General features: G+C 40.4%; 1 protein-coding gene across 3 annotated transcripts in view; it reads right to left on the bottom strand.

Annotated features, from left to right (window-relative positions):
- BDP1 (BDP1 general transcription factor IIIB subunit) overlaps positions 1-24,255 on the bottom strand; it is a 92,172-nt gene that overhangs the window by 25,198 nt on the left and 42,719 nt on the right. For all 3 annotated transcript variants that reach the window (XM_075932237.2, XM_075932239.2, XM_075932238.2), the window contains exons 21-32: positions 23,622-23,815; positions 22,411-22,630; positions 21,351-21,481; positions 19,220-19,445; positions 18,449-18,660; positions 16,809-17,028; positions 14,211-14,428; positions 12,929-13,319; positions 5,847-5,972; positions 5,482-5,518; positions 3,130-3,213; positions 900-1,128 (exon numbers count right to left, since the gene is read on the bottom strand). In XM_075932237.2, coding sequence (XP_075788352.2) covers positions 900-1,128; positions 3,130-3,213; positions 5,482-5,518; positions 5,847-5,972; positions 12,929-13,319; positions 14,211-14,428; positions 16,809-17,028; positions 18,449-18,660; positions 19,220-19,445; positions 21,351-21,481; positions 22,411-22,630; positions 23,622-23,815 — 2,288 coding nt within the window. The remainder of the gene's footprint in view (positions 1-899; positions 1,129-3,129; positions 3,214-5,481; positions 5,519-5,846; positions 5,973-12,928; positions 13,320-14,210; positions 14,429-16,808; positions 17,029-18,448; positions 18,661-19,219; positions 19,446-21,350; positions 21,482-22,410; positions 22,631-23,621; positions 23,816-24,255) is intronic.

Below are 24,255 nucleotides of genomic sequence, written 5' to 3'. Positions count from 1 at the left end.
CTGAGTGACTGGAGCTGGAGTGCACAATTGTGACCAACAAGGACCAGAATAGAGAGACTCTCAGCAGCTTGGTAAGCTAGAATTTTAACCTGGCAACTGAAATCTTTTTTTTAAAAAAGTAATATTTTGATTAAATTTAACATTAAGATAAAGTAGGTCATCTAATTTAAGGGTTGGGGATTAATGGAGGGAGGGGGTCACTTTGAGTTAAAAACAAGCAGATGGAGTCATACTTTTGCACTGTCAGGTTTTTCTGCAATGTAAAGATCTTAAACACTTTCAGAGAAGGTACATTTGATAATTTTTGGAAACAGATAAAAGAAACCAACTTTCTAAACAAGGTAACAAGATCAATCACATCTTGAAAAGAAGTTCCATTAAGTTACTTCATTAAACTTGAAGTGCATCTTTAAACAATAGAAAGCAGGGGAGAACAACATGCTCTAGCTGTGGTAAAAGCTCTGACAGTTAGAGATGTACAGAGGCTGAGCCTGTCAATTGCACGACAAGTGACAGGAAGCAATGAAAAGTCAACCCCTGGCATTTGCCTGACCAGTGAACCAAGATCTTCAGAAAAAAAGGCCAGATAAAACAGCAGCCAGCATACATGAGAAAAGTTTAAAAGGATATGCTTGAAAAAATGAATTATTTTAAAATGGGGATTCAGGAAGTGGAAGTAGTACATTTCCATCACTTCCCTTTTTATATAGGGTCTTTGTGTTTAGGTTAAAATACAAGAGACAAAGGCAGGCATCCAGGTGGAGTGGAACTACATAATGTATGAGCCATGAAAGCTAACACAAGACAACTTCAAAGTATGGTGGCAGAAGCCTTAAAGAGAGCCCTGTCAGAGAACAGATCACTGGGAGAAAAGATTAAAGAAAATTGGTGAAATTAACCTGCTGGGTGAAGCATCTTCCTTAAAGCATTTTTCTACATTTTCTTCTTTTTCAGATCTTTGGTTCCATAGAATTACATTGTTTCCATCTTTTGAGGGAACCAGTTCATTATTAGCAGGTGAAGAAAGTGACGGATTACTTGGGACCACATTTTGCTCTACATTAGGTTGGTTTATAAAACTATTAGCCATGTGCATCTCATCTTGATCAGGGAACATCTGTCTCTGTCCTTGTTTAAAAATAAAGGCACAATTAAAAAGATGCAAGTTTTGTTGTTTCCACATACAACTATAGGCCTCACTCACCACAATGGCATTCTACAAAGATACAAATTCAAATCCTGGGTAAAAGTACATCTTGATGTCTAGATATTTCATTAGTTAGAGTGCAGGAATTACCTCAATATATATTAAAAGTCAACCTAATGCCAGTTAATAAACAATTATTTAGCAGTATGGCTAAACAGAAAAGGAAAACAATTTTCTGGTTAGAGAAAAAAGGCAAAGACAGATGAACAAGTATGAACCACCTAAGCCTGGCTTCTCTCCACTGGTCTAACTCATGAGACATTAGTACCAGCACAAAACACAAAAAAGATTCATAATAGAAAAATCTAACACTTTTTCTAGATCTCCTCCACCATGTTTTGTCTTTCCAATGTTTATTTTCTATAGTATTAGCTCTGGAGGGTGATGAATGACTTGATTATATCTCAACAGCACCAATCACACTACTGAGCATAACCACTTTTGGAGATTCAGGAATAATGAAAATAATCTTTGTACTAGTTTCATACTTAAATTGTCATTAAAATGCTTTTAATAGATCAAGTTTCATCTCCCAAGAGACATCAGATGAGGCTACCAAACCTTCAACCTCTGAATCATCATTTGCTTTTCGTACAATTTTGTTTTAAAAATTAACAAAAGAATCAAGTGAACATGAGTGTCCTATCAAAGAAAGAAATAATGCATTTTATCCACTGAAAAAAATCAGTTAGGAAGTCAGCAACACTTTTTCTAAAGCTTCATTAGTCAATTGGGCCCTTATGAAAAGCTGAAGTAAAAATTCATTTACTTCCTCGCCCCCTATGCTACATGTGTCAGTTACATAGTGCTGCAACAGCTCTTTGAATATGGTCAGCAGAAGTCTTACCATCTGTACTGGCTTCTTCTTTTACAAAAGTTTTTTTAATTCTGCTCTGCAATAGTGCCAACCACTGCTAACTCAAAGCAAGAGACCAAACCTGAGGACAAGTTCTGACTATACTTAAGACAGACAATAAAATGACCTAGACTTAAATTTTTAATAAAATGATTCATCTCTGTGTGTGGTAGCATGAGTGCTTTATTAGCCTGAGTCTCAAGGAATGGCAGAAAATACTAGTCAACATAGCCACATACACACCTGCAAAACCCTTCTTAGCAGTCCAAAGAGAGGACAGCAGAGAACAAAGATGCTGAATGTCAATTATCTACAGAAGTCATACTGCCAGTAAGAGATGCCTTGGGCAGGACATGTTTTTCCATGGGGTGAAGTACTTATCAGTGGTCCTCTGAAAAAGAGCTCCATGCACCTCTGGCAAGCATGTTATGCAAATGGCCGTATTTTGGCTAAGGGCTGAGCTACTTCATTGCACTGCAGAGTAAATCATGGCTCAGCCCATCCTCCTCTCTTTCATATTGAGCATAAAGGAAGAATCCAGACCTACATTGTGTAGAAACCATTTCATATTTAGCTAGAAGCCATTCTGTATAACAAAAGCCATTTCAGTTTCTCGTGTCTGCACGTATACTAGAGGGAGTGAACTGGCCTTCACAGAGGTGGGGAGAGGCCAGAAGGATGCACTGTTGGAATGTGTTGATGAACTATTTTGAGCTGAAGCTCGAACTCCCTCTAAACCTGTTTCTTTCTCTGCTGATAATAATTCCTCTTTGAAGTTCGCTTTGATTTCTTGCCCTGACGTCAGACTTGTTTGGTTAAGGGTATAAAATACTAGGATTAATTGTATTAGCCAGCCTCACTGGGCCCAGCTCTGCTGGGACCACGTTTGGCTCACTTTGCTTTTATTGGCCAATAAAACTGTCTGTTTAGCCATGTAAACTGAGTGAGGCTTTTGCTTCGACAATTGCTACAGTGAAAGGATATGAAGGAAGGGTCAGTTACCCAAACCCCAATCCACAAGTGAATCAAGATACACACAGAAAGATTTGGCAGATAGGGATCATACCTTGAGTGCTTATTTTTAACTGAAACATTGGATCTCCCATTGCAAGTAATGTCATGGCAGCTTCAGTGCTTCCGTCATTAATCCCTGCAAAGTTGTTCATATGCATATTAAATCACAAGCACAGAGGTTTCCTTGGAAGTTTAACTCAAACATGATCAAAACGCAGATGTTAAACTGAAACAAAACATGGGTTTTTTTTCCAGTACTTAACATACGTAGCAATGGTCATCCATTAAACTAACAGTGTTGTAGAAACACTGAGTAAGCAGCAGTATTCTCATTTTATAGAGGAAAACAGATACAGACCAAGGAAACAGTTTGTTCCAAGTCATTGACATTTGCAAAGGTGGGCACATTTTTTGGCCCAAGAGCCACATAAAAGGTAGGGAAATTGTATGGAGAGCCATGAACACACACAAATTTGGGATTGGGGTGCAAGATCTTGGGGAGGGGGCAGACATGAGAAGTTCAGGGTGCTCTGGGCTGGGGCAGGGAGCTGGAGTGCAAGGAGGGTGGGTGAAGGCTCTGGCTAGGGGTGCAGGACATGGCACTGGATTGGGACCAAAGGTTTTGGAGGACAAGTCGAGGCTCTGGACTAGGACAGGGGATGGAGTGTAGGGGAGGGGGATAAAGGCTCTGATGGGGTGGGGGGCTCCGCTGCGGGGCTGGGAGTTTGAGAGAAGGACAGTACTCCAATCTGAGAAAAAATGGTTTGGAGGATAGGACTGGCATCAGGACTAGGGCAGAGGGTGGGGCACAGGAGGGACTCAAAGGTGCAGGCTCCAGGTTGCACTTACTCCCTCAAGCAGCTCATGAAAGCAGCAGCATGTCTAGTGCCCTACATATCCATGGATAGTGGAGTGGATACCCATGCAGGGCTCTCCCCGCATCCTCTGCCTGGCCTCTAGGGTGAGGAGAAACAACAGGGCATGCTCCTGCACTGCTAGCAGGGAAAAGGACACAACAAGCTCTGTCATAAATCTGCCTTCAGGAAAGGCCAAGTGCCGGTCCTGCCCTGCTCCCCTGCCCCTCACATGGTGAGCAATGACCTGCTGAGCCCTGGCCCCCTATGGACTCTTTCCCCCAGTCTCTGCTTTTAAGCTGCCTGCCTCTTCCCCGAACCACCCTGTCCCATCTTCACTCATTTGTGCTCTCTCCCATCTCCCTTCCAGATGGTTTGCTTGCAGATGCAAGTAAAATCCAGATCATAGATTGTATGAGGCGTTAAGCTTAGCAGATGTGGATCCACATTTTTGTATCCATGCAGGGCTCTAGGCATGCTCCCCTTCTGGCCAGACCATACAAGGAGGCACGGCCAGGTGGCTCGGTGCACTGCATTGTCCTCCCTTCCCCAGCCACAGGTGCTGTTCCTGCAGACCCTACAGGTGGTGGTTCCCAGCCAATAGGATCTGCAGGGGAAGTGCTTGGGGTGGCGACAGCACAGAGTCCTCTGGCTGCCCCTACACATAGCAGATGGCAGGAAGGGGGACATGTCACTGCTTCCAGGCACTGTACAGAGAAAGGGCAAGCCCCAGACCCTGTTCCCCAGCAAGAGTTTGAGGGTTACAGAGGTTGTAGTTTGCCCCTTCTGGTCTAGATCCATGTCTTGTGACTTAGTCCTATGCCCTATCTACTGGTCATTCCTTGTCCTTTCATCTTTGACTACTTTGGTAGCACCAAATACAACATTTCTGTGGTCCAAAGCCATCACACTGAAATAAGCCTATCAACTCCCAATAAGTTTTTGCCTCTGCAATGACAATGTTATTTACCTTTAAACAAAGCCACCTTTTAGCAAAGTTTCCAAATGCAATTATAAAAAAAACAAAGGCTCAATTGGAGCTTTTTGCAATCAGCCTTATGTACTGGAAAAATATTATTGTACTGCCCCAGGAGCAGACCAGAAAGCAGTTTCCAACTTAGTCATTATGTGTCCCTGTTTCCCCCATAACATGAGATGGGGATGGTAGTTGACAGCAAAGACATGGATTTGCCCATTCCTGCACCTTTCAGCTTTTACTTCCACTCCCTGAAAAGGCTGCTCTTTCCCTAGCACAACTATCTGCAGTATGGATAACCAGTAGATGGGAGTGAGGGAGCACAGGACAGTCCGAGTCTGGGCTTGAGCCAATAGCCTTTTAACCCTTGGTCTGTCTAATGGATCACACTGAAGCAGTAGATTTTGGAGGAGCTATGCTCACTGACAAGTGTAACACTCATCAATTCAGGCTTGGCTAGCTTCAATCTATGGGAGACATGAAATTTCTTAAGACTCAGAATTCTTGCTGAGAAAACTACCGTAGAGATGTCAAAACAGAAGGACACCCATAAATAAGTGCATCATGTATTTACCCGAGTCAGTCTCTGGATTTTCATGAGTAGCCACTTCCTTGAAGAAAAGATACAAAAGGTCAAGATAAATACAGTCAAAATCCCAAGTAAAATGAATCTTCGATTTCAATTTAGTCCCTAATGGCCAATTCTTCTACTTCAAAGTTCAGCATGAGCAATCCACTGTGATCGAATGGGATTGAACAGCATCAACAGTGGACTGACAGCCATCTGAACATATTTCCTGTGCATGCCATGCCCGTCTACTACTAATACACCATGCCATACTATTACTATCTTACATGTACTCTGATGTTTAACACTATAACAATTAAACAATTACATGCTATAACCATAAGTATGTTACTAAAAAAAGAGATGCTTACAATTTGTGAGGCATTCAGATTTTCATCTCCCTGCATCACAGGCTGGACAACCACATTTAAATCATGAGACAGATATTCAGCAGTAGTAATACAGGGCACATCTGGAACATTCACAGATATTTCAAGCTGTAAAAATGAAAAGATTCCGATTTATTCAAAAAAGAAAGCTGTCTAAAACTTTCAGGAACACAACAGAAAATGGTTTTTATGCACACATAGAACTATTTTTATCTAAACCAAATATTTCCCTAAAATTAGTATCTAAAATAATCTATGATTTTTGGAAAGAGTGTAAATTTAATTTCAAGTAAACTATGCAAAAATCTATATAAAATCATGCGCTTTCACGGGTAAAACCCACTTCATCAGATGAGCTTTTTACCCATGAAAGCTTTGATACTATATATATTTTTTTGTTAGTCTCTAAGGGTATGTCTACACTACCCTGCTAGTGCGAACTAGCGGGGTAATGTATGCATATCGAACGTGCAAATGAAGCCCGGGATTTGAATTTCCCGGGCTTTATTTGCATAAGCCGGCCGGCGCCATTTTTAAATGCCGGCTTGTTCGAACCCCGTGCCGCGCGGCTACACGCGGCACGGGCTAGATAGTTCGGACTAGCAAGCCATTCCGAACTGTCTGTACACCTCGTTCCACGAGGTGTACAGACAGTTCGGAATGGCTTGCTAGTCCGAACTATCTAGCCCGTGCCGCGTGTAGCCGCGCGGCACGGGGTTCGAACAAGCCGGCATTTAAAAATGGCGCCGGCCGGCTTATGCAAATAAAGCCCGGGAAATTCAAATCCCGGGCTTCATTTGCACGTTCGATATGCATACATTACCCCGCTAGTTCGCACTAGCGGGGTAGTGTAGACATACCCTAAGGTGCCACAGGACAACTCATTTTTAAAACTACAGACTAACACTGCTACCACCTTTGACACTTTTCATGCCAAATCTGAAATGCTAGCTACAAATTTTCCAGACTCTGAAAAGTCATTTCTCCAGGAAACATGTGATTACAAATGGGCAACAAATTATAAGATACCTTAGAGCTCTTTTACATTATTTGAGATTTGAATTCAATTATTTTAATGTCAAATCCTACTTCAGCAAAATGAAAAAAATATCTGAGATGCCGGGGAAGTATGCAATTTCTTAATTGGAACAACCAGCTACAGTCAAAACAAACAAAATAAACTTCTTTCTTGTTTCAAATGTTTTCTGTGATTGTCAGATAAAACCCTTGCAGGAATACAAAGGATTCCTGAATTTATATGGAATAAGAAAAGAACAAGAGTGAGAGCGAATGTTCCATCTAATCTTCTCCACCCATGTGCAGAATACATTTTTATGTGCACCAAGGCATCTGCGAATGTGCACCACAAGTAGAAACAAAAAAAAAAAAAACTAGCTGTGGGCACTCTGATAATCAGCAGGGCAGCATTTGAATCTCTACTGAGGAGTTACACAAGCACATAGCTTATGGAGAACACTGGTGAGGGCACATACTTTATATCAGAGATGGGCAAAATATAGCAGATCTGGCCCGTGGCTCAGCAGGAACCTCGGGTAGGCTCCCTTGCTTTCTGCACCTTGCGTGCCACCCAACATGGCCCAGCTGCAGGGGCCATGTGCTCTCTATATGCCATGCTGCAAGGGGAAGAGGGAATGTTCTACACACTGCCCTAACCCCAGCACAAATCTTGCAGCTACCATTGGCTGGAAACCAGCCAATGGGAGCTGCCTGTGTTGTGCTTGTGGTACAGGCAACATGCAAAGAATCATCCTTCTCCTCCCAGCATGCAGACAACACATGGCCCCTACAGCTGGCTGATCTGAGCGGCATGTGGGGAGCATGAAAGGCAGGAATCCTGCCTGGGGATCCATCTGGGCTGCTGACCGGAAGCTGCCTAGACAAGCGCCTCCTGGCCAAAGCCTCCCACTGCCCCTTCCTCTCCCCAACCCTCTGCACACCTGCTCCTGCACCCAGACCGCTACCCAGACCCTGCACCAGGTCACAATCCAAACCCCTTGAACTCCCACACCCTACCCTCTCCCAGACCCCAAACCCCACACCCACGGCTGCATCAAACTGTCTCCATACCAGACTCCATACCTCCTCGTGGAAGAGTTTGGCCCTTGACTTACCAAATTCTTGGAGAGGCCCTTCCTCCCATCAAAAATTACTGCCCATGCCTGCTTTATACAGACTCAATGACCAGGATGAACTAGATGTTCCAAATATTCTATGGTAGAAACAAATCAACCAGCTCAAAGCAGAAATGGATCGAGGGCACTCTCAGACAGCAAAACACTGGGTCTTTGCTGAACAAGAAAACTGTGGGAGTGTAAACATCTATGGGCTACAATGAGCTTAAAAACAAAATCAAAACCCATGCCTTTCGAAAATTATACATATCCTTTATCAAAGGCTTCTGTACGGATTTGGAATAGAGCTACCTTTCACAAGTTATCCAGATCTTAACCCAGATCATAAACTAGAGAGTATTAAAGATAGAAAACAACATGAAATATGTATGGTTGGCCAACTATTCATCAAATAAGTTATGCCCTATTTCTATTTACCAAAAGGGCTTTCTGGAATACAAGCACACTGTTTTGTGAGAAGTGTTGAGGTTTTTCATTCCACACCGCAATTAAAATGATTTTTTGTTTTTACACATCATCAAAAACGTGACCCACCCCAGAATAACTAACCAGCCTACTAGTTAGAGGGCAGCCACATCCCAGGTGAATACCAGGTTCAAATCGCTGATCTGAATCAATTCATGGCCTTCAACTCAACAACATAATATGGATGTGGAACATGCAGTTTCCAGTCCCTGCTCTCAGTCAGACTATTTAGGAGGTCTTGCTCTCAATCCTGCATTTGAAAAACCTTCCTGTCAAAACAATGTATCGTCCTGTGGCACCTTGAAGATTAGCATATTTAGGGTATGTCTAGACTACACCGCTTTTCCGGGACCCCAAAAGTATCCTGGAAAAGCTCTGCCGTGTCCAAGGAATGCAACTGTTTTTCCGGAAAAAAAAAAAAAAAAAAAAATCAGAAAAGCAGGCATGTTTTTTCGGCATCTCTGTAAATACCATTTTACGAGGAAGAAGGAATGTCGCAAAAGAGGGGTTTTTCCCGACATTTGGCCCCATGTAGACAGGCCAAATGTCGGAAAAGCCCCTTTCAGAAGAAAAGCAGAAGAAAATTGATTCGCAATTTGCATATCTTTTTCCGACTTTTCTTTGAAGTGTAGACGTAGCCTTATTTGGGTATAAACTTTCGTGGATGGAACCCACTTCTGTCAGATTCATGAAATGGAAACATCTATTTGGCAGATAAATATAAACACATGCAAAGATGGGTGTGTCATATTACTATTCAGAGCACTAGTGCTAACAAAGTTAATTCAGTCAGGGTGGATATGGCCCATTCCCAGCCAGTTAAGAAGAAGGTGAGAATACCAAGAGTGAAAAAACTTAAAAGACAACTAAAAGTCCTGCAGCATCTCTGAGACTAACAAAAAAAAATGTCAATGGTATCATGAGCTTTCATGGGCACAACCCACTTCTTTCATCTAACAAGTGGGTTGTGCCCACAAAAGCTCATGATACCATTGATATTTTTTGTTACTCTCTAAGATGCTGCAGGACTATTCGTTGTTTAAGTTTTTTTAGTTACAGAGTAACACATCTACTCCTCAAACTTTTGAACAATGAAGAGTGAAAATTATTTTTTGTGGTGAACCAGTCACTCCAGTGTCAAGTCTGCATTTGTAAGAAACAAGCTTACAACTTGTGCCATGTTTACAACTTACAACTGTAGAATTCCAGTTAAAAGATGACCCAATAGAAAATTCTAGCTGTTACACCACTCAGCGTGTAAACGTGTGTGTAAAGGTGCTCACAGGGAGCCGGCTTTTAAACTGGCTTCCCGTGAGCACTGGCTCCCGCCTACCCTCATCTGTGCTGCTACTCTGTAGGAGAAGCAGCAGCATGGGCAGGGAGCAGAAGCCCACAGACAGCTCCGTGGGAGCTGACTCCCCACACATACTGACTCCCCCCTGCACTGCTGCATGTGATACAGAAGCAGCAGTGTTGGGTGAGCGGGGGTTGCATGTAACTGTGAAGGTTAACAGATGAGCCCAGCATAACCATGTACACAGGTACACAGTCACATCCCTGGTGAGTATCAGGGATAAGATAGAGTGGTGGAAAACAGAACACACAGAAAACTGAGAACAGGCAAGAAAAGAGGTAAGGCAGATAGACAGCAGCCAGTAAGCACAGAGAGACTACAAAACACTAGACAGCGCGCTGGTGTAGAGATGTAAAATCCCATTTAATTAGTTAACAGTTTAACATAGTTTTAACCAATTAACTGATTACAGGGAGAGTGGGAGAGTGGGCTGCCCCCCACTACAGGCAGGGCCTAATCCAGCCAGGAGGCATGCAGGCTGGGAGCAAGCTCCAGGCCTCACACAAGGGTCTGATGGTGCTGGAGCAGCCTTGCGTCCATGGCTGGTCATGGGTGGGAGGTTGCTCCCAGGTACCTGTTAACCGTTACCTGTTAAGCATCACTGGTTAAGGGTGATGCTTACCAGGTAACTCATTACCCTTTTACATCCCTAGTCTGATTTTGATTAAAGATGCTCGGGGCTGTTAGCTAAGGTTATGTCTATGCTACGGACCTTACAGCAGATAGCTGTACCACTGTAAGGTTTCCTGCCTAGCTACTCTATGACAGCAAGAGAGATCTCTTCTGCTGGCATAACTAAGCCACCCCCAACAAAAGGCAATAGTCAGCAGGACAGCATCTCCTACTAACAAAGCACTTTCCACGCTGGTGCTTTTGTTGGTGTAACCTCCGTCAGTCAGTAGTGTGTTTTTTAAAATCCCTCACTGACAAAAGTTTTGCCAACAAAAGCAACAGTGTAGACAAAGCCTACTCCCAACTAGTTACTGGAGTGGATAAGGGGCAACAGTACTATAAATTATTGGTGGAACTATTAGGACCACTTCTTATTAAGGTTGTCCAAAATTTCCCACTAAAGACCCCATATCCAGTAGCTTATAATGCTGCTTAACTGTTCCAGCTGAAAATTTCCATGCTAGATGCATGTCCCAGCCTGCAATATATTTATATTTTACAAGTTTCAGCAAAAATAATTCATTTTTGCAGAATGAGATTTGGTGAAAATACACTGTTTTACTATGTAAAAAAATAAAAAGGCATTTTGTTGAGAGGCTCAAAGTGTGGAGATACTAGGAGCAGGGATTTTAAATTTGGCAAGGATTGCTTTTGAGTCAGGGAAAGGTTTTTTGTTGTTCCACTGAAAACCTGTTTAATTTGGCCAAGCTATAAACCTTTGAAAAATTTCCTTTTGCACAGGCTCAGATGACACTTGCTATAATCTGACAGCTAATTTCTCAATGTTCTGAGCATCCTCTAACCCCTCATAGCTCCTGTGCACCAACTGGGACCATGCATTCACCACCTCCACAAAACAGTTGGGAATGCTCCATATCAGGATTGCAGGGACTGAGCGGAGCTTTCCTCTGCAATTCCTTCTCCAGGCCACAAAACAGAGAACAGTGTCTCCTATGCTTCTACTACTCCTGCTCCCAGGCAACTTGGTGGAGGAAATGGCCTGACTTGAACACAGAGGCTATGTCTAGACTGCAAGCCTCTTTCGAAAGAGGCTTTTTCGAAAGAAACTTTCGAAAAAGCCTCTTTCGAAAAAGAGCATCTAGACTGCAAGCGGAAATTTCGAAAAAGCAAGCCGCTTTTTTGAAAGAAAGCAGCGAGTGAGTCTGGATGCTCTCTTTCTAAAAAGCCCTGTCGGCATTCAAGAACGCCTTTTTTCGAAAGAGCACTTTCAAAAAAAGGCGTTCTTCCTCATGAAATGAGGTTTACCGCCATCGAAAGAAAAGCCGCGTTCTTTCGATTTAATTTCGAAAGAACGCAGCTGTAGTCTAGACGCAGGTGAAGTTTTTTCGAAAAAAAGCTACTTTTTTCGAAAAAACCCCTGAGTCTGGACACAGCCAGAGGGAACAAGAGTCAGAGTGGTGGCTTATTTTTGTGGGTCTACTTGCATTTTTTGGAAAGGATACCAGGGTGCAAGAAACCATGGAAGTGAGAGGAGGGAGAGAAGAGGAAAGAAGATTGGCCTTGCAAGGAAAGACTATTGGGAGCTGCAATGGAAAGATACTGACTGGGAAAAGAAGCTAGGGAAAAACCAGGAGTGACTGAGCAAAGGAGTAAGACTGGAAACTGAGCACAGATTAGGATGATGAGCCAGGGGAGAGGGAGACACAGGACTGAGATAAGGACATAACAGAAAGGACAAATGAGAAGGGATCAATGAAGGAACTGGCGCAGAAAGGTCCATGACCGCTGGAGCACACTTCCCTTCAGAATCCAAAATGGAATTAGAGATTCATGAGTCTCAACACTCCTTTGCTGTCAGTTAAGATCTTAACTGGTTAACACACTACAAAGACAATTTCCCTACTTTTAATATTTCCATCTTCACACCAAATACTGTGAATGAGACACATCCAGCCTGACTTAATTAGCTTAATTAAAACTGGTCCTACAATTGACAGGTAATTTTCTGTTACATATAACCCGAATACTGTAATTTCCATTCCAACTCATCTGATGAAGTGGGTTTTACCCCCAAAAGCTCATAACCTAATTAATTTGTTAGTGCCACAGGACTGTTCATTAATTTTGAGTAGGAATGTTAAAATGTGTTACCACTGAAAATTTCAGAGGTTAAAACACAGCGGAGGGGGGCAGTCAGCTCCCTGTGCATACCAACTTCTGCTTTCTCCCTCCCTGCTGCTGCCTCTAATACAGAGGCAGCAGCATGGGGAAGGGAGCAGAGGTGGCTCCATAGGAGCCAGGATGTGTGGGAAGCCAGGTTTTAAGCCAGTTATCCATGAATACTGAGAGCCTGTCTATAGCCGTAAATTGCTTGTTTCTATAACCCAAAGGAAAGCAAGTGCAAGAAAAGCAAGTGGCAAAAGGAAAGACTATGTCCAAAACAACAAAGCATACCACACCTCTTCCATTGTTTCCTCAATCTGGACAGGAACAGGTTTTGGAGATCGAAGACCTACAGGAACAAACACTGGAGCTTTGTTTACTTCTTCTGGTGAAAAACATTCATCTTCATCATCCAGTTCCAAGTCATCTGCATCATCTTCATCCTCCTCTTGAGAAGCTCTGAGGGTCACTAAAGTTATCTTTGAACTCCCATGTTCCTTCCCAGATCTCTTGCCATGGGCAGTTTTCAAGCCTTTACCTTTGGCAATATTTGGTTTAATCTTTCGACGTGGTTTTCCCTTTTCACAGCGATCAACCTCACATTCAGAGGCAGAAGAAGTAGCTACTCTTAGCTCAGACACACGTTTTGGCAGGCCTGCCTGTTCAGATGACCTTCTAGACTGCCTTCTAAATTTATATAGAAAAATAAATCCACTTTTTAGTCAAGCAGCAATATTAAACATAAAAAGGAATTAATGTTAGTCACAGTGAACTCACATGGTAATTGGGATTATGTTCAGTCTTGACATGATAATTATCAACATATGTTGGGAAAAACAAAATCAGTACCTCTTTTGACCGGTATTCCCCATTCCTTTGTGAATGTTCTAAGCACTGATACTATATTTGTGGATATAATTAACTTGCTTATCTTTTAACTTCTGGCAGAAATTCTGGAAAGCTGTGCTGTACTCTGATATGTAGAGGATCTGGTCATTTATGATAATGAGGAGGGAATGGCTGCCCAAGGAATTATGGGGCCTAGCATGGCAACAACAGAGACCCGCCCTCTGCCCCTCACCAGATGGGCAGCAGGAGCCAGAGTGGTCCAGCTGCCTGCTCCGCTCTGACATGCTGCCCTCTCCCAACCTGCCACATGTGGCTTCTCCAAGGGGTGCTCTGTTTCCTGCCGCCAACACCAGGACACTCTGCTTCCCACCACCACAGAAAAGTGGGGCACAGCTGGCAAGGAGAAGGTGGCACGGCGGGAGAGCAGGCTGCCGGGCCACTCTGGCTCACAGCACCTGTGTGGTGAGTGAGTGTGTGGATTGACCCCTGCTGTAACCCCATGCCTGCCCACCATAATTCCCCAGGTCCCTCCCATTCATAGAACGGTTGGGGAGGCCACTATGGGGCCCCCAAAAGCTTGGGGCCTGAGGCAGCCACTGCAATTCATCCTACGGATGAGACAGCTTTGTACTCCACATTGGAAGAGGGGACAAACAGAAAAAAAATGAGAAACTTAACTAAGGGACCTTAGTTGGACTAATCTCGTTATTAAATCCTTAGTTAGTTCACCTTATCAGTTTGACTGACGTCTTCTCTTGAGCATGAAGAGGCTGAGACTCTTCCTCTGGTTCTATTTGACTTTCACTCTCCGACAACCTCTCTGAAGACTGGAATCTACAGGACTGCCTGCTCCTTTTAGGAGGCACTGCCTCAATACTGTCTGCAGACTCTTTTTTCCGTGACTCCTCTGAGGAGGATACAGCTTCCACTAAGTTACCAGATGTGCGCTGAATAGACATGAAGACAATGACTACCAAAGTTAGTTTATATTTGAGAATGGATAATGCTATACTGATAGTACTAAGAGCTTTCTGTTATCTCTACATAGAGCCTTTACAAAAAATTAGTCAAATTCTTCAACACAATCCTAAACTTGTAACCTCTGCTTCTTTCTTATGCAACCTTTTTCTAAGCTTATCTGACTGCTTAGTCTATGAACCAGAACAGCACTTGAAATAAGTAGTGACTACTGTGCCCAGTTGTATTTTTTTCTGTACAGCTGTATAACCCTTAGTACCAGAGTTCATATTGCTGCTAATTGCCACGCTTGTGGTGGCCCATGCCTAACTACAGCAATCATCAGGAAGACTGACACTCAGGACTTACATTTTCCTTCTTCCTAGGCTGATCTAGAAACTGCTTGTATTTTTTCACAAAACAAAGGCTGGGAGATTAGGAGAAAAAGAGGATGGTTTCTTCTCTGCCGTTGTATGAATTGAAGAGAACGCTACAGCAATTTAGAGGAAGTGGATTAAACAGAATGACAGAATTATAGAAATGAAGAGATGGAAGGAATTTCATGAAGTCATCAAGATCAGTCCTCTATAAAAGGGGCAGGACCAAGTAAACCTGGACCATCCTTGACAGGTATTAGTGCAAACTGTCCTTAAAATTCTCCAAAGACAGTATTTGCTTGGAAGCCTAGTTAATCTTTGGAACACCCTTATAGTTAGAAAGTTTCTCCTAAAATCTAACCTAAATCTCCCTTGCTTCAAATAAAGTCCATTATTTTGGTCCTATGTTCAGTGACATGGAGAACAAATTATCCCAATCCTCTTTTTTACAGCATTTAACAAATTTGAAGTCTTATTAGGTTCCCTCCTCAGTCTTCTTTTCTCATGACTAAACATGATCTGGGTTTTTTAACCTTTCCTCGTTCAGTCATACTGTAAAGCTTGCCCAGAGCAGCAAGTTTCCTACACAAAGTGGGTGGAGCACTCGTGTATTTTGTTGTTCATGCAGTTTCCTTCAGGAGCTCTGCTGACACAGAACCCCTGAACTTGTTCTTCCGTGGGTTTTGCCACCACCTGCTAGTCATCTAAATTTGCTGAAAAGCCTTCAGCATAAAATCCAGAAAACTATTTGAGGGTGAAAGAATAATCTTGACTTGATCCAATAAGACACAATCTCAAAGGTCATCAATTGGTTCAGTTCAATAAGAACATCTCACCCTTTTACACATGAAGTACAATTACCAATACATCAGCTATGGGCCTCTGCATAGAATAATTTACAGGCCCAAAATAGTTAGTGAACCTATCTGAAATCAGGGCTTCGCCTCAGCTTGCAAAGAACTCACTGTCTTACCCACAATCTTTTTCATAGAGTTTATTGTCCATATATAAACAAATAAAAGTTCTTCACTCAGCTCACCCTCTATAGCTCCGGCTCTCACTGCCTCCCATCACAGGGAACTCTAGCAATACTACTCCTGCTTCCTAGCTTTCTCAGCCAGTTTGATACACCCTCACTGCCTCCCCCAGAACTCTCACTGACCCTTTTATAGCCCCAGATGCAGCCCTGCCCCCCTTAACTTGCCTAACTGGGAGCACCTGTTCTGGCACAAAGGCACAGGACCCATTTAATTTACAAGAACAAGCCATGCTGTGACAAAATCATATCCTTAGGAGGGAATAAAAAGTTGTATATTACAGACAAAAGAAATAGAGTAAAGCATCTTATGTCAGAGCAGTGCTGTCGTACAAATTAAAACAAAAGTCTGAAAAGATTGCCAGAATTGTGTAGTTACATGTCCAATATGTAATATAAGCCACAACAGACCTTGTGTGCATACATAGAGATTTTAAGCAGTTGTGCTATGAACAGCTGCCTTTATTTGTATTGTTCAGTGTGGCTATGTCTACACTGCAGAGCTATTTCGGGATACTGCTATTCCGTGTCTTTAAAACAGCCCATTATTTCTAAATAGATTTTTAAAATAACTGGCACAGTACTCCACAAGGATTAAAGGACATTTCACAATCGCAAATTGTGCAGCTTATTCTGTGGTAAGGACACAGTATAGACAAGCCCTGTATAAAGGACATTTATTTAACATTTGCAGGTTAATAAAAGTAAGTGCATGAAATCATAGATGGCAAATCAAAACGTAATGCAGTAAAATATAAAGAAACTTTTTTTTCCCCCTAAAATACTTCTAAACTACATAGCTTTTGTGCTCATTTTTACATTAATTCATCACTGGCAATGATATTCAAAAAAATCAATTTAACCCCTCACACTCTGCAAAATCCATAGGTCATAAGAAGAAAGCAAAAGAAAATAATTCACTGACTTAATAGGCTGACCTATTAAGTCAGTACTTACCAGTAATGAGGTTAGATTTTCTGATTTTATATCAATTGATATCAGACCTTCTTCTGTAGGTCTAGCTTCAGTCGTTTCCTCACTTGTGTTTTCTCTCTCTTCACAAATTTCTCTCTTTTGTGTTGCTCTCACTAGGTTTGGCTTTGGTCTCCGTAGATGGCCCCTTGCGAACTGTGCAGGTTTTATAGCACTTGATTTACTTTCTTCTCCAGAACTAAACCTAGGAAAATATGATTGTACATATTAGCAGCCAGAGACCATTAAAAGAGCTTTTCCAAATCTACCGTATTGACCTAATTGTATGTCACATCTACTCCATGTGAATCAGGAGGGAAAAAGTCCACCCCAATGAAAGTTCACCCTACACAGTATTTTAAGAAGTCCGTTCAGAGGAAAAAGAAGGTATAAGAAGGGAAATTGCCTTCATATCATTGTGGACATTTCAGTTTGCTTTGTAGCTGTGCTGGCTCTTTTGAGTATATGTAGAATATTTTGGGGAGTGATGCAAGAGAAGACAAGCCACTGTGGGCTCATGGTGCACAAAGCTAAATGGAGCACAAGTCACAATTATTTTTTTGTTTCTCTTGGGACAGAAGAAAGGTAGTCTTCTTGGATACCAGGGTATTGGAAACCAAAAGTTTGAATATTTTCCATAAACAGATTAGATGTTTCTGCAGTGGGGGAAAAAAGAAATAGTTTGAAGTCTGCTGAGAACATGGAGCTATGTGTTACTGACCTAAAGCACAAAAAAAAAAAAAAAAAAAAGTTCTCATCTTGGCATGATGTACTGTCTAATGACAAACAATTCTGGCCAATGGAATAATATTTTATTGCAAAACAAAACCAGGAAAACACTGCAGAAATTCAGAATGTAATCAAATCAGGTCTCTTAAGAAATCTGATTAACTGGATAAAATCAAGAGCTGACATTCATCCCTATCTCTGATTTTGTTGTCTTTACTATGGCCAAGAAGGGGTCCTTCAGTCTGGCTATATTAAGAATTATAAAGACTACAAATAGACTCTTCATACAGAAGGAATAAATTGAACTAATTAAGGAGGTTGGCAAAATTAAAACAGCAGCAATGGCAGCAGATATCAGGGTTTGCACATCAACTTCCCACAGGAGGAAAAAATAAAGTAAATCTGGATATATCATGAATGCAATTTGTTCATTTAATACATGAACAGTCCTTGATCAGAGGTGAGCACAAATGGCTGGCAGGCAGTCTCAACTTTTAAAGGTCTAAGCCTAAATATCCATGCCTGGTTCCCACAGAGCAATTCTGCCTCAAAAAGTAAGTAAGTTAGTGATACTGAGGCAGAGAATAAATTCCTTTGCTGCTTGCCACAGCTTCCTCAAAGGGACATATACATGGGAAAAAAAGCAAACAAAACCAAAATAAAGCAATATTATCATGGCATTTACTTCCAAGATTAAAAATATGCTCCCACAACAAGAAAACAAACTTTAAGACTATGCAATGATGCCACCTAGTGACCTCTACCATAACCAAAATTATATATTACTGAGACAGCTTTATAATACATGCTATTTTTAAAAGCAAAGAATATGAAAGTGAATGAATTAGTACAGTAAGTGTTTTAAATACCATTCATTTATTAAATGCAAACATTACCTTTCAGAGTAATTCGGATGCCTGGTCTCAACAACTGTAGACATACAACTCTTTATTTGATCTTTCTGATTGTTACAGCTCAAATCTTTGGATTTCTCAGGGGAGCAAAGTTTTTCTGATTGAACACTTCTTTTTGGTGTGGTGACCCCACTGGAAACTGAACTATCTTTTTGTAGCAAATCCCCAAAGGATGTGAGTGCTTTTGCTTCAGCCTTTAATTGATTTTAGAACAGCACAAATATTAACATGATATTTTTCAAGAACAAAAAAGCATTCTAACACTGTTAAATTAATCTGAATCAGAATGTTTTTCTAATGGCTTTAAGTATCTTATGCTAACTAGTCACTGCAGCTATTCCTTCAATAAAAACAAAGTAATGTCAAGGAAGATAAAAAAAATTCAGAACTCTCCTTTATGATCAGTTATTACAGGTCTCTGATTTTTTTTAAAGGCAAAAACAAATAGTCTAAAACAAATAGCATTGAGTTCACAAAAATATCTGACAATTCAAAACAGCTTCAGTTTTATAGATAAAGAAACAGGATAAATCTTACCCATTTCCATAAACATCTATGCATTTGTACTGTGTCCCTGGGGGGGACATATTACATTTTAAGCATCACATACATGTAAGGATGCAAAAATGATTTGGTCCTGGTATGTAGGTTTATTAGCCTACTTAAGAACTTTCTTTATAAAAGCTACAAATACAAAGATATGCATCAAACAACAAACAAGAACAAACAAAAAGATATCAATAAAATTCTCACATTTGGAGAGAGAGGTATATCAGAATCTCTATGTGGCAAAGAATTCTTCTCTGTGTTGCCTGTCTCTCTCTCAACTGGAGTAAGTTTTTCTGCTACTGGGTTATCTTTCTTGCCATATGCCCTTCCCAGGTTTGGTCTAGCTCTCTGGAACCGGCTCCTCACTAGCTGTGCTGGTTTGATAACACATGTCTTAGCTTCTTGGGAACTGGATTTTTCAGCACCGATTCTTTAAAAAACAGAAAATGTCACACAGCCACAGTTAATGAAACATGTTACAGCACATGTTAGTGCACTCTTAACAATGGGGAGGGATAGCTTGGGGAGTGAGCATTGGCCTGCTAAACCGAGGATTGTGAATTCAATCCTTGAGGGGGCCATTTAGGGATCTGGGGCAAATCTGTCAGGGATGGTACTTGGTCCTGCCATGAGGGCAGGTGACTGAACTCGATGACCTCTCAAGGTCCCTTCCAGTTCTATGAGATAATATAATATGGAGATATACCTAACACATCCTTAAAAATTAATACATACAAAAAGGGTTACAATTTTCTCATGCTGTACCTTTTGGTACAGGAAAACGTGTTCTTAGTATTTATAGTTCCTAGTTTTCAGCATTTAAGGAGTAATGCTGAACAAGTAACACATAGACAAAGCCCTGTGTCAAGATTTTTCTTACTATTATTTTTCTGCCACGTGTTATATACATCACTGCTAGCTTTATTCATACAATTAGGAAACAGCACAAGGCAGAAAGCAGCAGTGTGAAGGGGCTCAACAAATTCTGGCTTTCTAGATCCCTTATTTCCAGAATTTTAATATTTAAATCCTGACAAAACCTGTGACACAGCACTTCTGAGTATCTCATTTATATGCAAACCCTTTTTTGATTCTAAGGGTTATGGGTAGGAAGGCATTGTAACTTGACGTTGAAGCGTAGAGTTAACAATACTTCATGTTAATTCATAATGCCCCTTCAATGGAAAAGGTTGCAATACTGCCAATAAAAATTCAATTAGCACCACAACTAAGCACTCCAAAATTTTGTTAGTCCAGCCCTTTTGCTTGTAATTTGGCAGGATCTAAGAATCCCTAACACCTCATATTAATTGGCACCATATTACTTCATTTTTAACATACAGGTGCATCAACAATAAGGGAAAGTGAGCTATACTGATTTCAGAGGTACTCAGATTAGGTTTTCAATTTAAAATTTATTTTAAAAAATCCTAGAAGAGGTAAAAATGGAATACAAATTAAGGGAAAGAGAAAGATTTTTGGAAGATGGTGGGTCTCTGGAATTCCACCATCACTACTTTTTCTCCCTTTCCTTCAATTCTTCCTCAAAATCAAGATGCATGTGTCAAGACAACAATTTCCTCTTGCCTGTAGGTGCTGGAAAAATGTGACTTTCTCTGGAATTCCCAAAAGGAACAGCAACATGCACTGATTCCTGGTTCTAAGATTAGAATGTGCTGGCCCCGTGAATGAGGCAGAGGCTAAGAAGTTGTTTTAAACAACTAGTGTTGGCAATGTTAAAGTTTGTAGAATTTCCTAGATTTTGAAAAAAATTATTTTTGAAGGTACTGTTTTTCTGTAAGAGGCATAAAATTCTTAGAGATCTAACTATTTTAGTTATTTATGTCATTAGGAATTTAAGATTTTCTACTGCTAGCAACACTAATACCAGAAGGGAAACCTGTAACCAAATACATACTTAGCACTCGCATTTATCTAGACTGGTAACATAAGAACAAATTTGATCAAAGGAAACAAATAAAGATGTTGCCATTAACAATACTGAAATCTTAACTGAAAAAAATGCAGGTATTAATTAGACATTTATATATGCATCTGGAAAAAAATATCCCTAGGAAGACAAAATTTGGAACGAAAAGAACTTTAAACTTAAACATATTCAAAGACAGCCGTACAGAGAAACAATATCAAACACCTGGGCACAGCTGAAGAAAGCCACAGAGTGAAAATGTTAGCAGCTAGCACTGAAATAAAGATACAGAGATGGAAAACAAGGGGAAGAAAGGTACTGTTACATGCACAAGTATCACATTTATATAGTAAGTACATGTTTGCATGAAAAGTTTTCCAACTTGTTTCCTAAAACTCAGCTTACCTGCTTTGTTCAACTGACACATTTTGGTAAATATTGGGCACTGAAGATTCTACATCTGGTATCTGTTTCTCACAACCCAACAACTTGTCTCCGGAAGCTTCTGAGAATACAGCTTCATTTTCAACCTTTAACTGAAAATATAACTACCATCAATGGTGGTCATTGTACTGCTATCAAGTATTAAAATACCCCATGTTTTAAAATAGGATTGCATTTTATTAAAAAAATATCACAGAAATTAAGGCTCTCTGTAAATATAAAAATGAAAACTATTAGAACACAATTCCATTAATGGGCAGGCAGAAAAATAACAATCACAGGAAAAATTTTGAAATCAGAATGCCCATAGATAGACATCAACACACATTTAGGCTCCTTCAGGGAATTGGGAGCTTAACTATAGACACCCATGGGTGAAAGTTTTGGCCATATTTTTTGCACTTAGTGCCATTCAGAGGATTTCATTGCAAGTTACAAAACATAAGGATTAGTAAACAAAAGGCAGCTAGATGTACTCTACTTTACAGATGTTTAAATGAAGGTAGTAAGGTGCTAAGTGACTTGTCTAAAGTCACCCACACTACTGGCAAAGTTGGCATGCCTAGCCTCACTTCTATGCAAGTAATGTTGTACCACAAAGAGCTTTAAAAATGGAATGTAGCTTTGTACATAAGAACTGATAAGTTTTCTGTTGCTCCTTCCTTGCCTCTGTGACCCCCTCACTTAGTTTCCCCAACATGGACTTCTTTTAATCAGGATGGATGATGCAAACCCCTTATTTTTAAGTATCTGTTATGAGCTCAACCAGGAGTTGCTTGATTATGCATAATTTTCCCTTCTATTGCAATTCAACCAAAACCATAGTCTTCATTTTTCACAATAAGGCTTGTATTTACTCAGCATAGATTTTAAAGACTTCATTATTGTAATGTCTGCAATAGCTCCACATGGTAAGGTTTTACCATATTATACTCTCTAAGAGTCAATATGTTTGCTAAACTTCTTTGAGAAGTTATAAAACTTCAAGACATTTTCTTTCATATTTATTTCTACAACTCACTCCAGTGGTGGGGATGCCAGCAGATTCAGCTTTTTGCAGAACTGAGCAATCAACGTCAGTCTTTTTTTCAGTTTCATCCTCTTTTGTTGGCTGTGTTTCCTTCCTTCCAATGGCCCTTCCTATATTTGGCTTGGGCCTCTGGAATCGGCTCCTCACTAGTTGGGATGGCTGAAGAGAGGTTGGTTTACTTTCTCCTTGAGAAATGTGTTTGCTAGGGAGCCTGAAAAAAGGCAACATGGCATCTGAAATCTTCTGTAATGCAGAGACGTAAAAATACTAATATCCTTAGACCAGTTACACTTATGTAAATAAGTCTTTGTTCTGTTTTTCCCCAATACAGCTGTTAACTTTTACACAAATGCCATAGCTGATGGTAATTTGAACAAAAAAACTGCAATTTTTCCTCACCTCTATAGACATTTTGTAGAAGAGCATTAGAGAGGCCTCATTACCTCACCGCATCCATTACAGAAGTAAGTTAACTGAGGCACTATTATGTTTGCAGTAATTTCCAAGAGGTGTCCCAGATATAAAAGCAAATTAGTGAGTTTGTAGTTGAAATAGAGTAGAATCTCAGAGTACACCTCAGGAACGGAGGGAATTTGTAAGTCTGAAATGTTCCTAACTCTGAACAAAACATTACAGATGGTCTTTCAAAAGTTTTCAACTGAACATTAAATTAATGCAGCTTTGAAATTTTACTATGCAGAATAAAAATGCTGCTTTTAACCAATTTAAAATTAAACAAGCAAAGAAACTATTTTCTTACTTTGCCAAAGTTTTTTCTTTTTAAAAAATTCCCCTTTATTTTTAGTAGTTTATATTTAAACACAGTACGGTACAGTATTTTCTTTTTTTTGTCTGCTGCATGATCATATATTTCCAGATCCAAATGAAGTATGTGGTTGACAGGTAAGTTCATAACTCTGATCTAGTTTTTATAACATCTAATTTTTATGAAAATTGAGGCAAGTCTTTCCACTGAAAATATCACATTTACCACCCTGAAGTTATTATATGCTCAATTTAAATTTAGGGTGACATAATTCAATTAGTAGACAGATCTGCATTTACTACGTTTAAAAAAATAAAGCAGATGCAAAGAGGTACTTCTAGCTACTTTTCTTGGCCAGTTGAAAACCTAGAGAGTGATTTCATTTTCTAACTCCCTCATAATTTTCAGGAAATAAAACAAGGAACAGAGCCTTTACCTAGCAGCAACAGCTGAAGTCTTTTCCTGGTTATCTGAAGGTAAGAGACACTCATTCTGTTCACCACTCTCAGATTCTGAAAACTTCTTAGGGGACTGAAGGCTTGTTGGTGTTGCAAGTATTTCCTGAGAGCCTGCAGGGTCTTCATTTTCTAGTGGCTGCAAGGATGGCAGGACTTCACATTTTGCTGGTTTCTAGAAGACGTGTTAAGAGAATAAACACCTGAACTAATGTATCAAATGTATTATGCAGCACAAATGAAAAATATAATTTAAGAAAGGATGTAGTTTTTTTGATTACTATTAAACATTCTCTAAATTTTTCCATGGCTGTCGAGTATTTTCAAATGAAAAGCCCCAATTTTTGCCCAGTGTTGAGACATACAAAAATGTAAATGTCCGTCAGCAAGAAATGGCCTGGGCCCAACTCAACAGTTTATTATTAGTGTCCTGCATTTCAGGGGAAAAACAATGTCTCTTTTAAAACCAAACTGGAGATTACTGTGGATTATATTTTTGGTATTTTATGACATCACTTTTGTTTCTGAGCTGAGTGGACAATCTGAGCAGGCTGAGAATGAAGACAGACACCTGGACTAGTAATGACGGGAAATAAGAGACTATGAGAATTATTC

Source organism: Pelodiscus sinensis, chromosome 6, assembly GCF_052426305.1.
Source record: "Pelodiscus sinensis isolate ZL-2025 chromosome 6, ASM5242630v1, whole genome shotgun sequence".
NCBI classification, from domain to species: domain Eukaryota; kingdom Metazoa; phylum Chordata; order Testudines; family Trionychidae; genus Pelodiscus; species Pelodiscus sinensis.
This window is presented reverse-complemented; position numbering and strand designations above follow the sequence as displayed.